At 39.8% G+C, this 24,533-nt stretch overlaps 1 protein-coding gene across 3 annotated transcripts in view; it reads left to right on the top strand.

The window, feature by feature from the left end:
* Nucleotides 1-24,533, top strand: part of UNC80 (unc-80 homolog, NALCN channel complex subunit) — a 228,118-nt gene that overhangs the window by 152,827 nt on the left and 50,758 nt on the right. For all 3 annotated transcript variants that reach the window (XM_047871278.1, XM_047871276.1, XM_047871277.1), the window contains 10 exons: nt 1,395-1,495; nt 2,522-2,608; nt 6,200-6,383; nt 8,566-8,660; nt 10,302-10,391; nt 11,116-11,217; nt 19,421-19,601; nt 20,705-20,973; nt 22,406-22,540; nt 24,061-24,199. In XM_047871278.1, the coding sequence (XP_047727234.1) occupies nt 1,395-1,495; nt 2,522-2,608; nt 6,200-6,383; nt 8,566-8,660; nt 10,302-10,391; nt 11,116-11,217; nt 19,421-19,601; nt 20,705-20,973; nt 22,406-22,540; nt 24,061-24,199 (1,383 nt within the window). The remainder of the gene's footprint in view (nt 1-1,394; nt 1,496-2,521; nt 2,609-6,199; nt 6,384-8,565; nt 8,661-10,301; nt 10,392-11,115; nt 11,218-19,420; nt 19,602-20,704; nt 20,974-22,405; nt 22,541-24,060; nt 24,200-24,533) is intronic.

Raw genomic sequence — 24,533 nt, 5'->3', positions numbered from 1 at the left:
GACTTCTACACACCTGCTTTCCTAGCTTGGGCACTTCCAGGCAGTCTTGGCCTGATTGTTTTCCCCAAAGTAGTAGCAGCACTTTCTTCACATCAGGAATAATTATTTATTCCTAAGACATCCTCATAGAAGTGGGAACCTAATTACCACTGGCTTAACTACTTCATCTCACTAAAGGAGATACTATTTAAAGCACTCACATGAACAGTAAAAGATCATCTCTAATTCATATGCATTATAAACCAAAACACATTTTCTAAGAACCGAATAATTACTTTAGAAATTTCTCCATGCAACCAATATTAAAATATGACTTTAATTTGACAAATATTTATCACTCCTAAAATTAGGGTAATTTCCAAAACAAAGATTCACTAATGTAGTCTTTCTTTTTATTTTATTCATTTTTTTAAATGTTTATTTATTAATATATTTTTGAGAGAGGGAGGGAGAGAGAGAGAGAGCAAGGAAGGGCAGAGAGAGAGAGGGAGAAACAGAGAATCTCAAGCAGGTTCCATGCTGTCACTACAGAGCCTGAGACCAGGCTTGATCTTGCAAACTGAGATCATGACCTGAGCCGAAATCAGGAGTCGGGTGCTTAAACAACTGAGCCACCCAGGCATCCCTCTTTCTTTTTAAATTGAGATATAATTGTCATATAGCATTCTATTAGTTTTAGGTGTACAATATAATACTTTGATATATGTGTATGTTATGAAATGTTACCACAATAAGTTTAGGTAATACCCATTACCACACATAGTAACAATTTTTATCTTATAATGAGAACTTTTAAAATATACTCTCTTAGCAACCTCCAAATAAGGAATACAGTATTGTTGACTCTAGTCACCATGCTGTATATTACATCCTCAGGATTTATTTGTCTTATAATCAGAAGTTTTTACCTTTTGACCACCTTCAAATATTTACCCTACCCCCTCTTTTGGGAATCACCAATCTGGTCTCTGTATCTATGAGTTTGGTTTATTTTAGATTCCACATATAAGTGAGATCATACAGTATTTGTCTTTTTCTGTCTGAATTATTTCATTGAACATAATGCCCTCAAAGTCCATCTTCATTATCACAAATGGCAAGATTTCTCTCTTTTAAGGCTGAATGATATATCACTGTAAATCACAAATGTATTCTTTACAAAACCAATTCTAAAATCTAAAGACCACCCTATACTTTTTCGTTACCTTTTCTTTACAGGTGAAAATGTTCAGAAACAAGTAACAATGAGAACAAATACCTTTCAACAGAAAAAGTGTTTACAGAACATTGTTAAGGCAAAAAAAAGATACTAATTAAAATCTTAGTAAATTGTTTGAATAGTTTATCTAATACTTTATTTAAGACAAATGCTCAATGTCTTCTCTCTTCTGAAGTGAGTGCTGTGGCCCAACAAGTCTTATGGAATTGTCTAATTGAAGATCCATCGACAGTTCTTCGACATTTTCTGGAAAAACTGACCATCAGCAATAGACAAGTAAATTCTTCTTTCTTTGTAGTATAGCTGTGTAGCACTGTGGGTGAACACTGTTAAAAGCAAACAATGGATTTCATAGTGCTATGCATAGAACATCAATTTCTGATACACAGCAAATAAGTTCTTTAGGAAATGGTAATGATGAGCAGTACTAAACCTTGCTGTTTTCTTTCAAATTTGTCCATCGACTGATGTCTCCATTTGTGTTTGGTGCACTGGTAGTGATGAACCTAAGTTACTGAAAGATTTTCAGTCTTTTAAGCAAAGATTAAATTCAGTATAGTGTTCTTAGTAATGAATATATTTATTAAATTCTGATCGCTTAGTAGTCTGTGATACAGGTGGGATTATTAGAATATGTTGAAACTATCCATTAATCAAGACAATCTAATTCAGCAGGCCACCTGTGTAAAAATATTATGACAAATAAAGTAGTTTTCTGAGCAATGGCAAAACACACTGATGATTAAAAGTATTTGTTCATTTCCGTGTTATGGTCTTGTTCTATAGAAGATCAAGTTTAGTTTCTGAAAGGTAAGGTGACTTACAGACATCTCTATTTATTCCCTCTTGACCTAACTTTATCTCTTTGACTCAAAACCCAGGAAACAGACCTGTGAAGTCCATGAAACCATGTATATTTAATGGTATCTCAAGATAGGTCTGCCTGACATTTGCATCACACCTGGAAGTCATAGCAAATAGAATTGGCTAAATATATACCTTTCCTGTGACTTGCCTGTGACCTATAGACACCGTCTAACTTTTTATTAAAAAAAAAAAGAAAGAAAGAAAAGAAACTTGTCTAACTACTGCTCAGTTATTTCAGATTGGCTCCTAAGCAAAGGTGTTACTGTTGGCTTAAATACTGTTTAATAAGTATCACATATACTATATTAAAATGCTGAACATAATGGAAATCAACATGAGGGAAAAGCAGGAACCTCCCCCACTTTTTAAGAAGTTAAATTTATGTCCTACAGCATGGTAGCTGAACGAGATGTAGACATTCTGTTCTTCTTTCAGGATGAGTTAATGTACATGCTGCGCAAACTTCTCTTAAATATTGGAGACTTTCCTGCCCAGACATCTCACATCCTATTCAACTACTTGGTGAGTTTCAGCCTCCAGTAAGTTGTAAATGTTCATTTCCAATTAGGAAGCAGCAACATGAGGAAAAATTCATAGAAAATTTTTTCAATAAACCCCCCCATTAATTATGTGACTGGAGGTAAACCATGGTCAGCTAAATTCACCTCTGTTTGTATAGGGAAGCCCCTCCTGACACTCTGCTTGGCATGTAGTAGGCACTCAATAAACATCCATTTCATCTCTGCCTTCCTTTGGCACTATACAACTTCCTTATGTTGCTTCTTAGTTTGGGTTTTCTGTTGTGAAAACTTATATGTCATTTTAGTCATTTTTCCCTTTTTCTATCTTGCTTTTTAAAACACACACACACACACACACACACACACACACACACACACAGAGGCAAATAGTTGCCCTAGATGGAAAGTATCTGTGAGTGTATTTTTCCATAGTGACTATCTTTGCTTTAAACCATCCTGACAGCTCCTTCCTGAACCCTCCAGAATTTACCAGTTTCTTTAGGATGTTACACCCTAAATGAATATGCAGTTTTGGGGTGGTTAGCCTGATGCCTGTTCTTTGAAACTGCACCTTAATCCAGACAGACAGATAGCCAAGTGAATGTCTGCATTGGGGGAACTTCATTCTCCCTCACTATTGTCAGTCTTCTAGCAGGTAGGGAAATAGAAGCAGAATCCAAATGCATCTGCAGCGAAATGATAAATTTAACATTACAGCTCCTCTGTGCAGAGAAAATTTGTAATCCCTTTCTCTTTTCTATGACTGATTTGGTTTTCCTCATGAGTGCCCACCAGCCGGGTGACAAGGGAAAGAATATAAATAAGTGTCCAAATCCACTTTTAAGTTCAGACTGATAAAAATGTATAAATAGTAACTTTGGATAGCATTTGGTCTTTCCTGGCTAAAAAAACCCCGTAGGAATCCAATTTTTTTTCCAACTTCTTTCGTCTGTAAACACTATGTGGAGTTGGAAATAAAAAAGACCTTTGTTGTTGGAAGGTGGAGGAGGGACAGTATCCTCCAGACTGAGGCCCTTTGATATGGAAAAATGAAGCAAGCCACTCCATTTTGTTCACACAGAATTTATTCGGGGTAACTTACTGATGGCGGTGGGGGGGGGGGGGGGGAGATGGAACAGACGCCAATCCAAGTGCTATGCAGCTATTTTCCATGAAGTCCACACCATCATCTAGAGCTTTTATATAGAGCAAGGGCAATGAGGTGAAGTGAACAGGTAGTTATCTAAAGTGGTACCATCTGTGCACCAGAAGGAAGCTCAGAACAAGCTTTCCTGCATTCTGGTCAGGGCATACATTAACCTCCAAGGGACCTGGAACATGTAGCCCCAAGGAAAATTACTGCATGAACACAAACAAGATGGAAGGACAAAATCGGAGTGAGTATTCTCAGCACTCCTATATTCGTTCAGCATTCTATCTATTATTCAACATTTGCTCCGGCTCCTCCCTTTGTGAGACAGCGTTCTTTATCTGGCTGGTTGCTAGATGCCTGGCTAGTGGAAACCAATGCCCATGGTTGCTATGACTTGGGTCCTGTGGGCTCCACGTGGTGCCTGCTGAGAGACAACCTCACCTCGGCTCCTGCTGGTGCTATACACACCTCTAAGTTCTAGTTGCATGTCCCAGATGGCTCCAGCTTAGGAAAGCCACTGACTGGTGCAGTATGCTCGGTGACATCAGTCTGTGGCAATTCTATCCAGAAAGCTTTCCAGCCAAACTTTATGCTACTTCTTGGTCCTGTCTACACCACGCAAAAACCAAAGGTAGGTTATTAAGTCAAATGTCAGGGCCTTCCTCAGTTTAAGTATGTGACCTATCATGTGGCATCCGGGTGCTATCGAAAGGCCCTGAATTGAACCTTTGCTAGAGACCCAAAGACTGGAAGCAAAAGCCCCTTCAGGTGTCTGCCCATTCCCTTGGGTCACTGGGTAGGGGGGATACTTACCAAGACCATTGCTCTCCATTGTCTTTTAGCGCTGGGATAAGAAGATGGACATTCATTTCCGTTTTTGCCATACTCTCTTCTGTCAACTGAAAATAAACCTTATTGGCCCACAAAGGTGCTCCCAGCTAGGTAACTGACTAGGTCAGTTAATAAAGAATAGGCCTGGCAACACTTTGGCTTTGCTGTATAATCCTATTGTACTTGAATATAAATTCTTGTTTTTGCATTTCTCTCTAAACCCTAATCTTTCCCCAAATCCCAAGCACATGGATGCCTTGAGTGGACTATAGAATAGGTCTTATACTTAGAACAGCAAAACAGTGAAGGGCAGAGTCATTTTTAAACCATTACCCTTATTATATATCTCTTTTCTCTAATGACTATTAAGGATGTGTATAGTGGGGATGTTGGGACCACTGACCCATCTCTTTCAGACTTTGTTAGAGACATTTCACTGCTTAACTTTGACCCATTGATCTTCACCCTGGGGTTTGAGCACATTTGGGAGCAGGGGATGTGAAAACTTTCAAAGGTGTTTGGTGCCCAGATAGTTTTAAGGGAATAAATCTCCAAATCTTCAATTTACAAATATGCACTAACACTTCTTTAGTATGTCTGCCCTCTCAACCACTGTTCCTCTGCAGGCTCACCCTGACCATCCCCAATACCACCAGACTGCATTGACAGATACATAAGAGAAAGAATCGAATGTGCTTCATGAGTTTTAGAAGCCTCATTTCTGATGGATCAAGGCACTTTAAACCCATAGGACTTCCTGTCTTTTTCCTGTCTTTGGTAGATTTCCACTAGAGATGAGGTTTGGCCCTCATTTGGGTGTTTAGCCTACAGAACCGTCAAAGCAATTTTAGGTTAGTAACACCATAGGCTGATTCTTTCAAAATAACTAGAAAGTTTTCTAAGATTAAGAAATTTTTCAAGAAACAATAGAAAAAGCCGCAGTGGGGAAAAAATTTTACATAATTTCTTTATGATTTTTTTGTGCACTGTTAAATAGGGTTGTTAAAACTTCTTTCATCAAATTTGTGGAAATACATATTCCAATATAGTCAATCCTCCCTTTATTTCAATGTATAGAGTGTTTAACATATTCTACTCCTATTAACAACAAAAAAATTACCTTATGATGAAACATTTTAAGTGTAAATTTAAACATGTACCAAAGGACACAGAGCTTTTCGAGATTTTAGGTGACAAGAACAAAAAACTCTTGAGTTCACCATTTAGCCAAGCAGAGTGTTCATTGGTTCAGACTGTTAGATATAATCCAAGCTGCAAATACTGTTTGGGCAAACATCATGTAGAGATTAATTTGGGGTGGCCTCAGTACTTGAGCTACCAAGGGACTTGAAGCCTGTAAAAACAATCTTCTGCTTTCCTCTTGAGAAATCACCATCTTAGTGATACACAAAAATATATGGCAACCTGTTCTGGTTGGTTTTCCAGTTATACCCTCTCTTGCTTATGCCCATTGAAAGTATTAGAGGACCTGTTGAGCAGAGAATATGAAGGGACAAAAGAACATTTAATTAAGGAAAGAAAAGCCAAGGGAATGAGAATGTTTGCTCAGGATTACTGTGGCTTTGTGACCTCTTCCTGTTCTCTTAGGTGGGATTAATCATGTACTTTGTGCGGACCCCCTGCGAGTGGGGGATGGATGCCATTTCAGCCACTCTGACTTTCCTGTGGGAGGTGGTGGGCTACGTGGAGGGCCTCTTCTTCAAGGATCTGAAGCAGACCATGAAGAAGGAGCAGTGTGAGGTAAAGCTCCTGGTGACTGCTTCCATGCCAGGTAATCTGCTACTGCTTTGGGTGATATAACTTTTTTTTTTTTAAGAGTATAAATAACCCGTTTAAAGACCAACCGTCTCTCTCATTCATGAGAAAATTTTCAGAGTCCTGACCCCAGTGTTGAGTGCATCAAAGAATTTTTGTTTAATATGATCTGAAGAAATACAATAGACCCTTTAAAAGTCTGCAATTGCCAGATGAAAGGGGAGACATCAGAACTAAGATCCACGTGAATCAGCCCTTGAAGGGCTGCCAAGGTTGAAGATTTATTTAAGTCTATCGCAGAGGGCCAGTTGCACAGAGAGCCTTTTTGAATGAATGTTTGGCACTGCAAGGGGAATAATATTGTTTGCATGGCATGGACCCCAGATCTTTGTAAAGTGTATGAGAGGTGGCTTTATGAAAAATTGGAAAAGGGACAAGCAGGAAGAAGGAGAAGAACAAAAGAACATGAAGTGTGATGTAAACTCTAGCTGCGGTTCCTTTTCGCTTCGGATAGCTGTTTTTTGTTCAAGATACGAATTCTGCCAAGTCTTTATCCTGGTGCAGTGACTAAGGAAATATGAGATGATACGTGTATTAAAATTGAGAAAGACAAAATTATATCGAGATAAGAACACAGGGTATGGCAGGCCATGAAAGTCGTGTTGCTGACATTTATTATTTGTACAATTAATATTAGCTAGGAAAAAGTGCATCACCTTTTCAGGCTGTCTTTACTCGTGTGTAAAATAAGGATGTGATTCATCATTCGCAATCACCAGTAATCAATGAGTCTAGGTAGGTAAAACACGTGCTGTCGTAACTGACTCACACCAAGCATTCCATAATGCTTGTTATCCAACCAAGTGATCAGTTTTTATTATAGCAAAGAAACTCATATTGTCATTCATATACTTAAAAACAGCTCATTAAAAATCAAGGTATTGGGGCGCCTGGATGGCTCAGTAGGCAAAGCATGTTGCTCTTAATCTCAGTGGTCATGAGCTTGAGCCCCATGTCAGGTGTAGAGATTGCTTAAATAAATAAACTTATAAAATAAATTAGTAAATGCCAACATTCATTAAGAAAATAAAAATAAGGGGCGCCTGGGTGGCGCAGTCGGTTAAGCGTCCGACTTCAGCCAGGTCACGATCTCGCGGTCCGTGAGTTCGAGCCCCGCGTCAGGCTCTGGGCTGATGGCTCAGAGCCTGGAGCCTGTTTCCGATTCTGTGTCTCCCTCTCTCTCTGCCCCTCCCCCGTTCATGCTCTGTCTCTCTCTGTCCCCCCAAAAAAATAAACGTTGAAAAAAAAATTTTAAAAAGAAAATAAAAATAAAAGTCAAGGTATATCATAATGTTTGCAAAGACTTATAATGAATGAATGAAGTAGAATAAATATTAACTCAGAGCCAAGTAGAATTGAGAAAATGTAAATTTAAACTACATTTTGGAAACTTGTCATGGTTTTGCTCATATCTCTTGTTTATATTTTTTCAACCATTATTGCAAGATCATGTCATTTAAAATAAGGGATATATTTTTGCAATGCTTAAGGTTTGAATGCTAACTCTTCTACTAAATAAATGTGTCTTTGTTACTTATACGTTCCTACTTGTAAGAATCTATTTTCTTTGTTTTCTTATTTGTAGAATGAAAATAATAATACCCATACCATAGGGTTGCTGTGAGATTTAAATATAATTTTGCATATAAAATACATGTAAAGTTATCAGGAATTCCATAAATGGTAGCTATTGTTATTTAATAAGTAAATATTGTTTAAATTTTTTTCATGCTTATTTATTTTGAGAGAGAGAAAGACAGAGCACAAGCAGGGTGGGGCAGAGAAAGAGGGAGAGAGAGAATCCCAAGCAGGCTGTGTGCTTCAAGGGCAGAGCCCCATGTGGGGCTTGATCCCACAAAACACGTGAGATTATGACCTGAGCTGAAATCAAGAATTGGACACGTAACTGACTGAGCCACCCAGGTGCCCCTGATAAATAAATATATTTAAAACATATATTTAACTATAAATAAAGGAGTGATATTTGTTCAGTGGATAATTTACCTTAAGCACTCACTAATAGTAACAATCATAACAAGAAAAACATCAGCCTATTGATAATATTTTAATATTTTATGCCTTAAATATAAACTTTCTTATAGCAGAGTTCAGTTTATTATTGTGTTTGCCTTCTATAGGTACCAAAACCTTGGTAGTTCATGGACAGAATGAGTGTGATATCCCAACCCAGTTACCAGTCCATGAGGACACTCAGTTTGAAGCCCTGCTAAAGGTAGGGATGGCTTTGGACAGAAATAATTTTTTTCTAATGTTTATTTTTTTTATTTTATTTTTGAGAAAGAGACAGAGTGTGAGCAGGGGTAGGGTGGGGGGCAGGGCAGGCGGGGAAAGGCAGAGAGAGAGGGAGACACAGAATCCCAAGCAGGCTCCAGGGTCTGAGCTGTCAACACAGAGCCCAACGTGGGGTTGGAACCCATGAACTGCGAGATCATGACCTATCGAAGTTGGATGCTCAACCAACTGAGCCACCCAGGCACCCCGACAGAAGTGATTTTTTAATGCACAATGTCTGCAACTATGGCTATTGACCACCCAGTTTAGAATTAAGTGGCATTTTTCTGTCTTCAAATGAATATATGCATTTATTTATCTCTGGTAGAATCTGTTCCACTATTGTGTACTTCCCCTATTTTCTTGCATAATTTTCCCCCACACTGACATTTTTGCTCTGCATTGAGGTGCAAATGCATGCAGGTTCTCTCTCAGCTAAAGCAGCAGCCCAAAGCTCTAGCGTGTCCTCCTAACTCCCCTTGGAATGCTGTCTCTTCCTGCTTAGAAGCTTCCTGGCATCACTTGGGGTAGTGCTGGAGGTGCCCTGGGTTTGCCAGCTCTCAGGCTGATGATCCTGCCACAGAAAGGGTCTCTAGTTTCATGGATCCAGTCTGACTTGTACTGACAGAAATTAGTGGAGAAGCAGAAAACACATATCTGAGAATAAATCAGGTGGGTCAAGAAAGTAGTTTTAATGATTATGGAGACTGTGCTCCTCCAAAAAAAGGCAATCCATGGTTACACATGCCTGTAGAGTTTTTAAGATAAGGTGATAAATAAACTACTACAGCCATTCCCAACTTACCTGGATTCCAAACTTTTGGTAATCTGATTTCCTGGAACACAGCTCCAGACCCAGACATAAGCAGAAAAGGCCTCTGAAAAATTCAGTTGTACCAAACCTGTATATCTTATTTCAGTACAAAGGGTCATTAAACCTCCTCAGGCCTCACCCAGACATCTCCAGAGAATTTCTAAGGCCTAATGGAGCAAACTTCAGCAACCACTCCGTTTTCCAACTCACACTGAATGACAGAGTAGCATGAGGGCAGAGTAAGTCCAAAGCCTGATTCCACTAGAACCAACAGGTCCTACATCAAACAGGACCTCTCTGGGCTCGGATTCTTTTTCACCAGTACTGGCACACTAGTGAAGTCATACAAGTTGTCTACATGGAAAGCATTGAACTTAGAATGCACTATATAATAATTGCTCAATGAATTGTAGTTTCTATTATGTTTAATGGTGTCACTAAACATGCTTTCTTCCTGACATTGAGACCAGTAGATGCCAGTATGCCTCCACAGTTCACTACTCCATCTGAATTTTTAATTGTATATCTTTTAGCGCATGGAGGGCAGATGGTTTATATTACATGACTAGTCTTTATTGTATCATTCTTCGGAACTGTATATCCAAATCCAATGTGTATCCATATATATACATATAAAAAGTACATTAGATATAATAATCCTTGTAAGCCGTTACCTTGTTTTTAGGATATTTGTATCTTTCAGCTTACTACCTGGCACATAATATGTTCCGGGTTAACATTTATTTATATTTGTTGTTATTGTTCTAGGAGTGTCTGGAGTTTTTTAATATCCCAGAATCTCAGTCAACACATTATTTTCTCATGGATAAACGGTGGAATCTTATCCACTACAATAAGGTGAGACCATGCAGTAATGGCACTCATGTTGAGTTATGTCAGGAACTTGTCATGCCTTTCCTGAATGTCCCTCTCACTCAGGGAGGTATCATTGTTTAGAGGTTAGGAATGTGGTCACTTAGGTGACACCACCTTACTGTCAGCATAGCTTTGGACTAGTCATGGTACCTTGTTACCTTTCATTTTCCTTGTCTGTAAAATGAAGATGATGATGATATTATCTACTATAGGTTGTAATAATTAAAGGATATAAGGCAAGTAGAGCACTATGTTACTCATTACTATCACCTCTTGATGAAAAATTAAGTTGCCCATATAATAACTATGGTCTATTTGGAATGCTAAAGTCATTGTTGTTCCTCTTTCTATTATGTTAAGCATGACTGTGATAACCTGACCTAATGACCAAAAGGGCTCCTCAAGAAGATCATTGACATCACTTTACAGTGACCATCCTCCAGAATGTCATTTATTAAATTGCCTTTGGCTCCTCTGCTCCTGATGCAGCACCCTTGTGTTTGGAAAGGGTGCTAAGCCTAAATGGTTTGACACGTTCCTGAGGAGGGGGGTTTATCTTCCCTGGGATTTTATAGAATTGGGAAGCATAAAGTGATTAAACCATTATCACATACATAGCTTTCTTTGACCTTTGGGTAAAGAGGAAATGACAGTAAAGTTTTAATCATTTGAACTCTTGTTTTCTCTTTGTGTAATCCTGCCACAGACCTATGTTCGGGATATTTATCCTTTTCGGAGGTCAGTATCTCCACAGCTGAATCTTGTACATATGCATCCAGAGAAAGGACAGGAGCTCATTCAGAAGCAGGTGCCTGACCATCTCTGTTTAATTATATGGTTTTGTCAAGTCATTGGGATAGATGATCAGTAAATGTGTTTGTTGCCAACCCTGAGATTCTATGATTCCGATGCGATCCTCTCTAGAGAGAGTTGATAGATAGGCCCTTGATCAATAATTCCCCAAAATACTGTGTTAGTTTTCATAAATGGGATTATAATGGAGAGGTATTAAGGAACACTCAGCTGGATTAATACTATAACAAATTGTTGGGTATAAACATTACAAATCTTCTTCTTTTATTTTTTTTAAGGTTTATTTATTTTTGAGAGAGAGACAGACAGACAGAACATGAGCAGAGGAGGGGCAGAGAGAGAGAGGGAGACACAGAATCTGAAGCAGGCTCCAGGCTCTGAGCTGTCAGCATAGAGCCCGATGTGGAGCTCGAACTCATGAACCGCAAAATAATGACCTAAGCCACAGTCAGATGCTTAACCGGCTGAGCCACCCAGGTGCCCTACCACTAGAAATCTAATTTATTTACCTACTAGTTTCCAAGTTTTCTTTTCACAGTTTTGTAAAACAGGATTGGAAGCACACATAATGTAGCTATTAGAAGTTTGCCCGAGATGTTTACACTAGCTGGGAAAAAATAAAATAAAAGGGACAAATGTATTATGCTTGAGAAAAGCACTGAACTAAGGTATACAGATTTGGACACAGTCATAGCTCTGCCACTGACCAGTCATCTGACCTTAGGCATGTTACTAACTTCCCTTAAAACAGGAGGAAATGTAATCAAGCAGTTGTACTTATATTTAAGATTGAAGACCAGAATAAGGAAATTCACTAGTTTGCATGCAAAATATTGCTACAGTCCACAATTCTAATAATGATACAATTTTAATACAGTCTATATGTTACATTCACTTATTTGTAATAAAATGTCTAAACCAGAATTTCAGGATAATTTATCATTTCAGGTTTTTTGCACATACCAAGATCAATTTGGCATCAGACTGTTCAAAAATACCTTCATGAAATGAATGAGAATGGTACAGAGTTAGACCAATTAAATAATTAAAAATACAGTTAGCATTGGGGCATCTGGCTGGCTTACTGGAGCATGCAACTCTTGATCTCGGGGGTTGCGAGTTCAAGCCCCACATCACGTGTAGAGATTACTTAAAAATTAAAAATAAATAAAAAATAAAAAAATACACATACACACACACACATATATGAGTTAGTATTAACTACCTGAATTGTGAATGTGTTACAAAATGTGAGGTGTTGGGTAAAACTGCAAGATCTTTTTTTTTATTTTAATAGGAAATTTACTGTCAAATTGGTTTCCATACAACACCCAGTGTTCATCCCAAAAGGTGCCCTCCTCAATACCCATCACCCCCCCTCCCCTCCCTCCCACCCCCCATCAATCCTCAGTTTGTTCTCAGTTTTTAAGAGTCTCTTATGCTTTGGCTCTCTCCCACTCTAACCTCTTTTTTTTTTTTTTTTCCTTCCCCTCCCCCATGGGTTTCTGTTAAGTTTCTCAGGATCCACACAAGAGTGAAACCATATGGTATCTGTCTTTCTCTGTATGGCTTATTTCACTTAGCATCACACTCTCCAGTTCCATCCATGTTGCTACAAAGGGCCATATTTTTTCTTTCTCATTGCCACGGAGTACTCCATTGTGTATATAAACCACAATTTCTTTATCCATTCATCAGTTGATGGACATTTAGGCTCTTTCCATAATTTAGGCTCTTTTCCATAAAGAGTGCTGCTGTAAACATTGGGGTAAAAGTGCCCCTATGCATCAGCACTCCTGTATCCCTTGGGTAAATTCCTAGCAGTGCTATTGCTGGGTCATAGGGTAGGTCTATTTTTAATTTTTTGAGGAACCTCCACACTGCTTTCCAGAGCGGCTGGACCAGTTTGCATTCCCACCAACAGTGCAAGAGGGTTCCCTTTCCTCCACATCCTCTCCAGCATCTATAGTCTCCTGATTTGTTCATTTTAGCCACTCTGACTGGCATGAGGTGGTATCTCAGGGTGGTTTTGATTTGTATTTCCCTGATGAGGAGCGACGTTGAGCATCTTTTCATGTGCCTGTTGGCCATCCGGGTGTCTTCTTTAGAGAAGTGTCTATTCATGTTTTCTGCCCATTTCTTCACTGGGTTATTTGTTTTTCGAGTGTTGAGTTTGGTGAGCTCTTTATAGATTTTGGATACTAGTCCTTTGTCTGATATGTCATTTGCAAATATCTTTTCCCATTCCGTTGGTTGTCTTTTAGTTTTGTTGATTGTTTCCTTTGCAGTGCAGAAGCTTTTTATCTGGATGAGGTCCCAAGTTCATTTTTGCTTTTAATTCCCTTGCCTTTGGGGATGTGTCAAGTAAGTGCTGCGGCTGATATCAGAGAGGTTTTTTCCTGCTTTCTCCTCTAGGGTTTTGATGGTTTCCTGTCTCACATTCAGGTCCTTTATCCATTTTGAGTTTATTTTTGTGAATGGTGTAAGAAAGTGGTCTAGTTTCATCCTTCTGCATGTTGCTGTCCAGTTCTCCCAGCACCATTTGTTAAAGAGACAGACTGTCTTTTTTCCATTGGATGGTCTTTCCTGCTTTGTCAAAGATTAGTTGGCCATACTTTTGTGGGTCTGGTTCTGGGGTTTCTATTCTATGCCATTGGTCTATGTGTCTGTTTTTGTGCCAATACCATGCTGTCTTGATGATTACAGCTTTGTAGTAGAGGCTAAAGTCTGGGATTGTGATGCTTCCGGCTTTGGTCTTCTTCTTCAAAATTACTTTGGCTATTTGGGGCCTTTTGTGGTTCTATACAAATTTTACGATTGCTTGTTCTAGCTTCTAGAAGAATGCTGGTGCAAATTTGATTGGGATTGCATTGAATGTGTAGATAGCTTTGGGTAGTGTTGACACTTTGACAATATTTATTCTTCCAATCCATGAGCACAGAATGTTTTTCCATTTCTTTATATCTTCTTCAATTTCCTTCATAATCTTTCTATAGTCGTCAGCATACAGATCTTTTACATCTTTGGTTAGGTTTATTCCTAGGTATTTTATGCTTCTTGGTGCAATTGTGAATGCAATCAGTTTCTTTGTCTTTCTGTTGCTTCATTATTAGAAGCATTCTTATTCTTATTCTTATTCTTATTCTTATAAGAATGCAACTGATTTCTGTACATTGATTTTGTATGCTGCAACTTTGCTGAATTCATGTATCAGTTCTAGCAGACTTTTGGTGGAGTCTATCAGATTTTCCATGTATAATATTATGTCATCTGCAAAAAGTGAAAGCTTAACTTCATCTTTGCCAATTTTGATGCCTTTGATTTCCTTTTGTTGTCTGACTGCTGATGCTAGAACTTCCAACACTATATTAAACAACAGTGGTGAGAGTGGACATCCCTGTCGTGTTCCTGATCTCAGGGAGAAACCTCTCAGTTTTTCCCCATTGAGGATGATATTAGCTGTGGGCTTTTCATAAATGGCTTTTATGATGTTTAAGTATGGTCCTTCTGTCCCGACTTTCTCGAGGGTTTTTATTAAGAAAGGATGCTGAATTTTGTCAAATGCTTTTTCTGCATTGATTGACAGGATCATATGGTTCTTAACTTTTCTTTTATTAATGTGATGTATCACATTGGTTGATTTGCGAATGTTGAAGGAGCCCTGCAGCCCAGGAATGAATCCCACTTGATCATGGTGACTAATTCTTTTTATATGCTGTTGAATTCGATTTGCTAGTATCTTGTTGAGCATTTTTACATCCATATTCATCAGGGATATTGGCCTGTAGTTCTCTTTTTTTGCTGGGTCTCTGTCTGGTTTAGGAATCAAAGTAATTCTGGCTTCATAGAATGAGTCTGGAAGTTTTCCTTCCCTTTCTATTTTTTGGAACAGCTTGAGAAGGATAGGTATTATCTCTGCTTTAAATGTCTGGTAGAATTCCCCAGGGAAGCCATCTGGTCCTGGACTCTTATTTGTTGGGAGATTTTTGAGAACTGATTCAATCTCTTCACTGGTTATGGGTTTGTTCAAGTTTTCTATTTCTTCCTGTTTGAGTTGTGGAAGTGTGTGGGTGCTTAGGAATTTGTCCATTTCTTCCAGGTTGTCCAGTTTGTTGGCATATAATTTTTCATAGTATTCCCTGATAATTGCTTGTATTTCTGAGAGATTGGTTGTAATCATTCCATTTTCATTCATGAATTTATCTCTTTGGGTCATCTCCCTTTTCTTTTTGAGAAGCCTGGCTAGAGGTTTATCAATTTTGTTTATATTTTCAAAAAACCAACTCTTGGTTTCATTGATCTGCTCTACAGTTTTTTTTAGATTCTATATTGTTTATTTCTGCTCTGATCTTTATTATTTCTCTTCTTCTGCAGGGTTTGGGGTGTCTTGGCTGTTCTGCTTCTATTTTCTTTAGGTGTGCTGTTAGATTTGTAAAACAAGATTTTTCTTGTTTCTTGAGATAGGCCTGGATTGCAATGTATTTTCCTCTGAGGACTGCCTTCGCTGCGTCCCAAAGCGTTTGGATTGGTGTATTTTCATTTTCATTTGTTTCCATATATTTCTTAATTTCTTCTCTAATTGCCTGGTTGACCCATTCATTCTTTAGTAGGGGGTTCTTTAACCTCCATGCTTTTGGAAGTTTTCCAGACTTTTTCCTGTAGTTGATTTCAAGCTGCATAGCATTGTGGTCCGAAAGTATGCATGGTATGATTCCAATTCTTGTATACTTATGAAGGGCTGTTTTGTGACCCCGTATGTGATCTATCTTGGAGAATGTTCCATGTGCACTCGAGAAGAAAATATATTCTATTGCTTTGGGATGCAGAGTTCTAACTATATCTGTCAAGTCCATCTGATCCAATGTATCATTCAGGGCCCTTGTTTCTTTATTGATCCTGTGTCTAGATGATTTATCCATTGTTGTAAGTGGAGTATTAAAGTCCCCTGAAATTGCCTTATTCTTATCAATAAGGTTGCTTATGTTTTGATTGTTTTATGACAATTATTTATAATTAATTATTGGGGCCTCCGTATTCAGCACATAGACATTTATAATTGTTAGCTCTTCCTGATGGATAGACCCTGTAGTTATTATATAATGCCTTTCTTCATTTCTTGTTACAGCCTTTAATTTAAAGTCTAGTTTGTCTGACATATGTATGGCTACTCCAGCTTTCTTTTGACTTCCAGTAGCATGATAGATAGTTCTCCATCCCCTCACTCTTAATCTGAAGGTGTCCTCAGGTCTAAAATGAGTCTCTTGTAGACAGAAAATAGATGGGTCTTGTTTTTTTTATCCATTCTGATACCCTGTGTCTTTTGGTTGGAGCATTTACTCCATTTACATTCAGTGTTATTATAGAAAGATATGTGTTTAGAGTCATTGTGATGTCTGTAGTTTTCCTGCTTGTAGTGATGTCTCTGGTACTTCGTGGTCCTTGCAACATTTCACTCACAGAATCCCCCTTAGGATCTCTTGTAGGGCAGGTTTAGTGGTGATGAATTCCTTCAGTGTTTGTTTGTTTCGGAAGACCTTGATCTCTCCTTCTATTCTAAATGACAGACTTGCTGGATAAAGGATTCTCGGCTGCATATTTTTTCTGTTCCTCACATTGAAGATTTCCTGCCATTCCTTTCTGGCCTGCCAAGTTTCAGTAGAGAGATCCGTTACTGGTCTTATCATTCTCCCTTTATATGTTAGAGCACGTTTATCCCTAGCTGCTTTCAGAATTTTCTCTTTAACCTTGTATTTTGCCCGCTTCACTATGATATGTTGTGCAGAAGATCGATTCAAGTTACATCGGAAGGGAGTTCTCTGTGCCTCTTGGATTTCAATGCCTTTTTCCTTCCCCAGATCAGGGAAGTTCTCAGCTATGATTTCTTCAAGTACACCTTCAGCACCTTTCCTCTCTCTTCCTCCTCTGGAATACCAATTATGCGTATATTTTTGCGTTTAATTGTGTCACTTAGTTCTCTAATTCTCCCCTCATACTCCTGGATTTTTTTATCTCTCTTTTTCTCAGCTTCCTCTTTTTCCATAATTTTATCTTCTAATTCACCTATTCTCTCCTCTGCCTCTTCAATCTGAGCTGTGGTCGCCTCCATTTTATTTTGCACCTCATTTATAGCATTTTTTAGCTCCTCATGACTGTTTCTTAGTCCCTTGATCTCTGTAGCAATAGATTCTCTGCTGTCCTCTATACTTTTTTCAAGCCCAGAGATTAATTTTATGACTATTATTTTAAATTAATTTTCTGTTACATTGCTTAAATCGTTTTTGTTTAGTTCATTAGCTGTCGCTACTTCCTGGAGTTTCTTTTGAGGAGAATTCTTCCATTTCGTCATTTTGGATAGTCCCTGGAGTGGCGCGGAACTGCAGGGCTCTTCCTCTGTGCTGTCTATAGTAACTTGCGTTAGTGAGCGGGGCCACAGTCAGACCTAATGTCTGCCCCCAGCCCACTGCTGGGGCCACAGTCAGACTGGTCTGGCACAGCATTGGGTGTTTGCGTGGTGCAAGCAAGTTCCGTGATGGGAACTGGTCCCTTTGGGATTTTGCCTGGGGGATGGGAGAGGGAGATGGCACTGGCCAGTGCCTTTGTTCCCCGCCGAGCTGAGCTCTGTCTTCCGGGGCTCAACACCTCTCCCTCCCGTTGTCCTCTAGCCCTCCCACTCTCGGAGCAGAGCTGTTGACTTATAACATTCTAGATGTTAAGTCCTGCTGGCTATCAGAACACACTCCGCCTGGCCCCTCCACTTTTGCAAGCCAGACTTGGGGGCTCTGCCTTGTAGGGTGGGCTGGCTGCCCCTCCGCTGCCCCGGCTCCCTCCCACCAGTCCATGTAGCATGCAACGCCTCTCCACCCTTCCTACCCTCTTCCGTGGGCCTCTCGTCTATGCTTGGCTCTGGAGAGTCCATTCTGCTAGTCTTCTGGCAGTTTTCTGGGTTATTTAGGCAGGTGTGAGTGGAATCCAAGTGGTCAGCAGGATGCACTGAGCCCAACGTCCTCCTACGCCGCCATCTTCCTTCCGAAAAAACGCAAGGTTATTTTTTTCTCTGCTGGGACTGTTAGAGCTCTATCCTCAGTCATCCTGTTCTTGATTTTATTCCAGGCACAAATGCAAGATCATAGTGGGCTGTCTGACACTGGCCTGTTGAGCTCCCCTGAGCTTGCTGCTTTCTCGCAGGCTCTGGAGGCCATAAGTCCCTCCTGGAGTCTAGCTTTGTAGCTGCTCTGTCAGGTGCTTTCAGACAGCAGGCACTTCCTTTCCTGGGCTGTGTCTGGGGTCAGACTGGGTGCACCTCTGAAACCGAGGGAGTGCGAGGTCAGATGGCAGCTCCAAAACTGCAAGATCTTAAGTATATATCATTTCTAGAATGACTTTCCCCAAATTATCCCAGCCCTTGATTTTAGCCGCAAAAGAATTAAAATCATAATCAATAATAGCACTTTGCTAGTGTATCCCTCTTTATGTTTAAGAACATGTTTTTAAAAATAGCACAAAATGAGGTTCTTGTTCTACGTACACTCTAAGTTGGAATCTTAAGATTTCTTCCTGAGTTCTGCAGGGAGAGAGTGATATGCAGGCTTATGATTCTGGCATGGGAATTTCCTTAGCAGCCTCCGACTGCTTATGGACCACACCCTCTGCTCACAGATCATCAATAGATAAGGAACAAAGAGAAGGATCCAAGAGAATTATGTCCATGCCATCTAGTCCCATCAGCTGTGTCCCAAGATAGGTTTCTCCTGGATCCCATTTCAGTCTTTTTTTTAAGAGAAAAACCCAGACTGACAAGAAACAGCTTAAGGCATCAGTGGAAATGGTAGAGGCACTTGGAACTGACTGGCTCCTGTTGTAAAAGATCTTCCATATTATGCCATCCAAACAAATGGGCTCTATTTAATATCGAACTATTCCTGACAATGCTTGCATTGTGCTCCCCCAGCCTGCAAACCCCGTAAGAAACACTTCCTTCTGTGGAGCAGACGGAGACAGGAAGTGAGAGTCAATCAAGCATTGTTTGCTCTTTCTATGTGGTAAAGAAAAAAAAACATTTCTCTCTCAATTCACCACTCCCCTTAATTTTTTATCAGCCCCGTTTGCTATTAAATATTTTATTTCAATTTCTTCACTCCTTTTAATATCAGAGTTGCTAATTCTACTTTTCCTCTACTCCTGCCTTTGTTTGCTGCCAGGTGTTCACTCGGAAGCTGGAGGAAGTTGGGCGGGTTTTGTTTCTCATCTCCCTGACCCAGAAGATCCCCACAGCCCACAAGCAGTCTCACGTCTCCATGCTCCAGGAAGACCTCCTCCGACTACCCTCATTCCCCCGAAGTGCTATTGACGCTGAATTTTCACTCTTCAGTGATCCACAAGGTATCAGGAGGAAAGCATTTCCTCCCTTGGGCTTCCCAAGCCCTGGATTTGTCCTCAGCTGGAAAGCCTCTTAACCAGCAGACAGTTTTCTAAGCCGTTGTTTCTCAGCCTTGAGTGCATCAGGATCACCTGGAGGACTTCACAAAACACAGATTGCTGGGCTCCACCCTCCCATGCTTCTGATTCGGTAGTTCTGGAATGGAGCCCGGGAACTTGAATTTTAACAAGTTCCCAGGTGATGTTGATGCTGTTATTCCAGGGATCAAACTTTGAGACCCATCCTCTAAGCTAATCATAAGCAGTTGAAGGAAATAGTATGGTATTGTTAAGGAAGTACTTGACTAAGTGAAGAATGGGTGTTCATAGGCCGTTCAGAAAGGGGCAAAACTAATTACAGAAATCAGGACAGTGGCTGCTTCTGGGATGGGGATAGGGGAGCTGGATTTTCTGGAAAGGGGCCTGAGGGAACTTTCTGAGGTGATGAAAATGGTCTATGTATTGACTGGTATGTTGGTCACATGGGTGTGTATTTTTGCCAAAACTCACTAAGCTCTATATTTGAGATCTGTGCATGTTTTACTCTATCTAAATTACACCTGAATTGAGAGGGAGCCCGAGACAGACAAAAAGAAACTTGTTTTGAAACCTTACTATGTTACTCCTTTGAGACACTTCAATTAGCATCCCAGTGTTCAGTGTCTTCACTCAGAAGCTCCAGAACAAATAGTAGAAAGAGCTCTAGTCTGTCCAGGAGTTAAAAGATCTAGACGCAGTCCCAACCCTGCCATTTTCTCTCTGAAACAGCCTATTTTTTTTTTCCTCAAAGCCACTGCTTATTCAGTAGCAACACGCTGCAAATGCCAGCCCTGTGTTGCCTACAGAGTTGAATCAAAGAGGTGATGATGGAAGTCCTTTGAGAACTAGGGAGTGTGATACCAGCGCCAGCCATGTGTGCTGGGAAGTGTTTCAGCAGTGCATCTTATCTTCACGTCCCGGAGCTGGAGCAAATGGGAAACAGCAGCATCCTCCGGTTTGATTGCCCTCCCACGCTGACAGGATTGGTGTGGGGCTAATTCTGTCTCTGCTGTTTCATGTTCTCACAGCTGGGAAGGAGCTGTTTGGCCTCGACACTCTTCAGAAAAGCTTGTGGATCCAGCTCCTGGAGGAGATGTTCCTGGGCATGCCAAGCGAGTTTCCCTGGGGAGATGAAATCATGCTCTTCCTCAACGTTTTCAATGGGGCTCTGATCCTCCACCCAGAAGACAGTGCCCTGCTCAGGCAGTACGCTGCCACCGTCATCAACAGCGCTGTGCACTTCAATCACCTTTTCTCTCTCAGTGGCTACCAGTGGATTCTGCCCACCATGCTGCAGGTGCCATGGCTCTACTCTTCTAACACATAATTAACTGCCCAGATGGCAGGTCAACAAGATCTGTGGTAAACCTTTTTAATGATAGAATTATCTTCTTTTGTGGCAGCAAAGGCACCAAATGAAATCTCCCCAGAAATTTCCAAAAGGTCACAATATCCTAAGATATCCATTCTATCCTCAGATCTCCCAGACCTGGAATTTGCTTTCCCATTTCTTCTAGCCACTCTGTGAGTGCTTCTCAAAGTGTGGTCTCTAGACCAGAGCACCAACATCACCTGGGAATGTGTTAGACGAATTCTTGGGTCCCACCCTCTATTTAATCAGAAACAGTGGAGTCAGGACCCATTAACCTGGGTTTTTACAAGACCTCCAGGTGATTCTAGTGCCCTAGAAATTTGGGAATCACTGCTCTTTTTATTCAAATGTACAGCAAGTATTCAGCTGATGTTTCTCCTGAGAGATTCTCTGATCTCTATCTGAATAGAGATTTCTGTTGCTATTAAACTTACTATGCTGAGATTGGAGGAGGTGAATTCAGCAGAAATTGTTTCCATGTACTCCTGTCTAATGTGTATCTGGCTAGGTTTAGGAGTACTGGATGAAGTTCAAACAAACCCTAGGGGCTCACCCTAATTCTCTACTATGGAAATTTCAATAAAAATTTATAAAAGTAATACATGCTTGTGCAAAGTAGAATTTGTTCAACCTATAGGGGCAAGAAGTTTTCTTTTAGTATCAGGCCTCTCCTATTTTTAAATAGTTGGAATTTTCTCTATTTCTATAACTTTTCTTACTGATTACCAAAAGCAAATGCTCATTATAACATTCAGAAAATAAAGTTTAAAGAAGAAAATAAAGATCACTTATAATCCTCCTTCCTAGATAACCATTGTTTATACTTCTTGAAAATCTTGGCACTCTATCCTACTTAAAAAAAAAAACATATGGATCATACCGTATATTCAAGTTTGTTACCTACTTTTCTCACATAACACTAAAAATATCATGGACATTTTTTCACATAGCTACATTTTGTGCTATAGCATATTTCTAAATAACTGCATAATATTCTGTTACATGCATATACTATAATCTATTTAATCTATCCCAATTTATGAATAATTTAAGCAGTTTCCAATTTTCCACTATTATATGCAAATTTGCAACAGGAATTCTTGTATATCCATCTTTGTGCGTTTTCCCAGTTCCTTTCTTGAAATAAATTCCTGGTCACAAACTCCCTGGGAAAAAGTGTATTCATGTGTATTACCAAATTTCTCTGAAGAGAGATTATACTGTTTTACTCCCATCAACCAGTTTATTAAATTTAGCCATTTTCCTCCACACATCCCGTGGCTATGAGTTTTAAAAGTAAACACAACTCTGATATGCTGTTAAGGCATTTTCTGAATATATGCCATTTTTCCCACAGGTATACTCTGACTATGAAAGCAATCCCCAGCTGCGTCAAGCCATCGAATTTGCCTGCCACCAGTTCTACATTCTACACCGGAAGCCATTTGTGCTCCAGCTGTTTGCTAGTGTGGCCCCTCTCCTGGAGTTTCCGGTAAGTGGCTCTCTGGAAATAAATGTAGACCAAATGAAAAAAAGCAAAGGCTCTTTATTCAGAATTTGCTACGGCAATGGAGTTAGCCACTGTGACTTGTGTCTTGGCAAAGACTCAAAGGCAGACAGAGGAGTAAGAGATTTTATGGTGGAGAAAAGGGAAGACTTCAGATATGCCCTGACTGGAGGCCATGGGTGTGGGGGAGCTGTAAGCAGGCTAACTAGAAGGCAGGGGGTGGGGGGCACATCCTATGCAATTGGTTAGGGGTACATATTTGGCTTTCTCTGACTGGTCTAGTTGGAAGAAGGGACAAGGATTAGGGAAGCTGTCAATTGTAATCAAGTCCTGGCCTTTTGGGGAGCCAATGGTTAAAGGGGTTATTGTTTGGTTTCCACTAGAGCTAGTAGGCTGACTTCCTAGTAACCTGACTTGTAGCAGGCTAGCTTCCCTGGCTAGTTACTGTGGACAGTGGGTTGGTTTCCTGAGTAGGTTACTACAGGTTCTTGATCAGTGTTCTATTTTTATATATGGGCTACTCATTTATATTGTCCATTTGTATAATCAGTGTCTCAGCTCTCGTTCTTCAACCAATGTGATAGGAATATCACGTATTATTTCTCTTCATTTTTCTTCAACACTCGTCTCAGCCTGTAAGATATAAATAGACCAACTCTCCAGTTTTATACTTAATTAATAAAAAGATAGAAAATAGAATGTGGCAAAAGGAAGAGTTCCTGATTCTCATTCCTATCACTGTCTAGTACTTACCCTGCTTTATTATTCTTTTTCTTCAGAACACTCATGCCGTATTGCATATCATACACGTATTTGTTTCACTACTACATTTCTCTACCATACCCCAAAATAGAATTTAAGCTCCGCTAAAACAAGACCTTCACCTGTTTTTCTGTTTGCTTTTGGTTTGTTTTAGTTGTTTTGCTTGTAGGTCTTTTTTGGTTTGGTTTTGTTACAACCTTGGTATACAGAATTGTGCATGGCACATAGTAAGAATTTAATAGGGATTTGTTGTTTTAATGGATGAATCAAAACCATTTTAAATAGATTTGAGTTGGCAGATATCTCCATTTTGGAATTATATTATCAAACAAGACCTGTAAAATGCCCAGAGTTGTGAAAATTAGCATCTGTTTCCCCAAACGTATTTGAAGTGTTCAACTAATATGTTATGGAAAGTTCCTTTGGGAATGCAGAGTCCTTCCAACACAGACCAGAGGAAACATTTACATGAGTGATTCTGGAAGTTTACATACTGCTCTATTTTTAGGAGTTTCCACAAATATCTCTTTTGTACCAGATTAACATTTAATAGAATCCTTGAAAGTCAGGGATTCTACTCCAAAATCATATGGTAGCATTTTTGGATGCAGGATTGTGTGAGCTAAATACCGGATCAATGTAATTGCTGTCAGTGATAATGTTATTGAAATTTGAATTCCTGATCACACCATGTTAGTGCTGAGGTGGGAATCAATAAATTAAAATTGCCTTTCTTTATTCAGGATGTGGCCAATAATGGGCCCAGCAAAGGTGTGTCAGCTCAGTGCCTATTCGACCTGCTGCAGTCCCTGGAGGGCGAGACCACTGACATATTAGACATCTTAGAGCTGGTCAAAGCTGAGAAGCCTCTTAAGTCGTTAGGTAAAAACAGAATTTACCCTGATCTTCTTTGTCTCTTTGTAATTTTTTTTTTTTTAATTTTTTTTTTTTTCAACGTTTATTTTTGGGACAGAGAGACACAGAGCATGAACGGGGGAGGGTCAGAGAGAGAGGGAGACACAGAATCGGAAACAGGCTCCAGGCTCTGAGCCATCAGCCCAGAGCCTGACGCGGGGCTCGAACTCACGGACCGCGAGATCGTGACCTGGCTGAAGTCGGACGCTTAACCGACTGCGCCACCCAGGCGCCCCTGTAATTTTTTTTTAATAATTCCATACTGAATATTTTAACCTAAATCAAAACAGCAAAAATAAAT

This window comes from Prionailurus viverrinus, chromosome C1, assembly GCF_022837055.1.
Source record: "Prionailurus viverrinus isolate Anna chromosome C1, UM_Priviv_1.0, whole genome shotgun sequence".
NCBI classification, from domain to species: Eukaryota; Metazoa; Chordata; class Mammalia; order Carnivora; family Felidae; genus Prionailurus; species Prionailurus viverrinus.
Note: the sequence above shows the minus strand (reverse complement) of the source record. Positions and strands in the feature narration are given on the sequence as shown.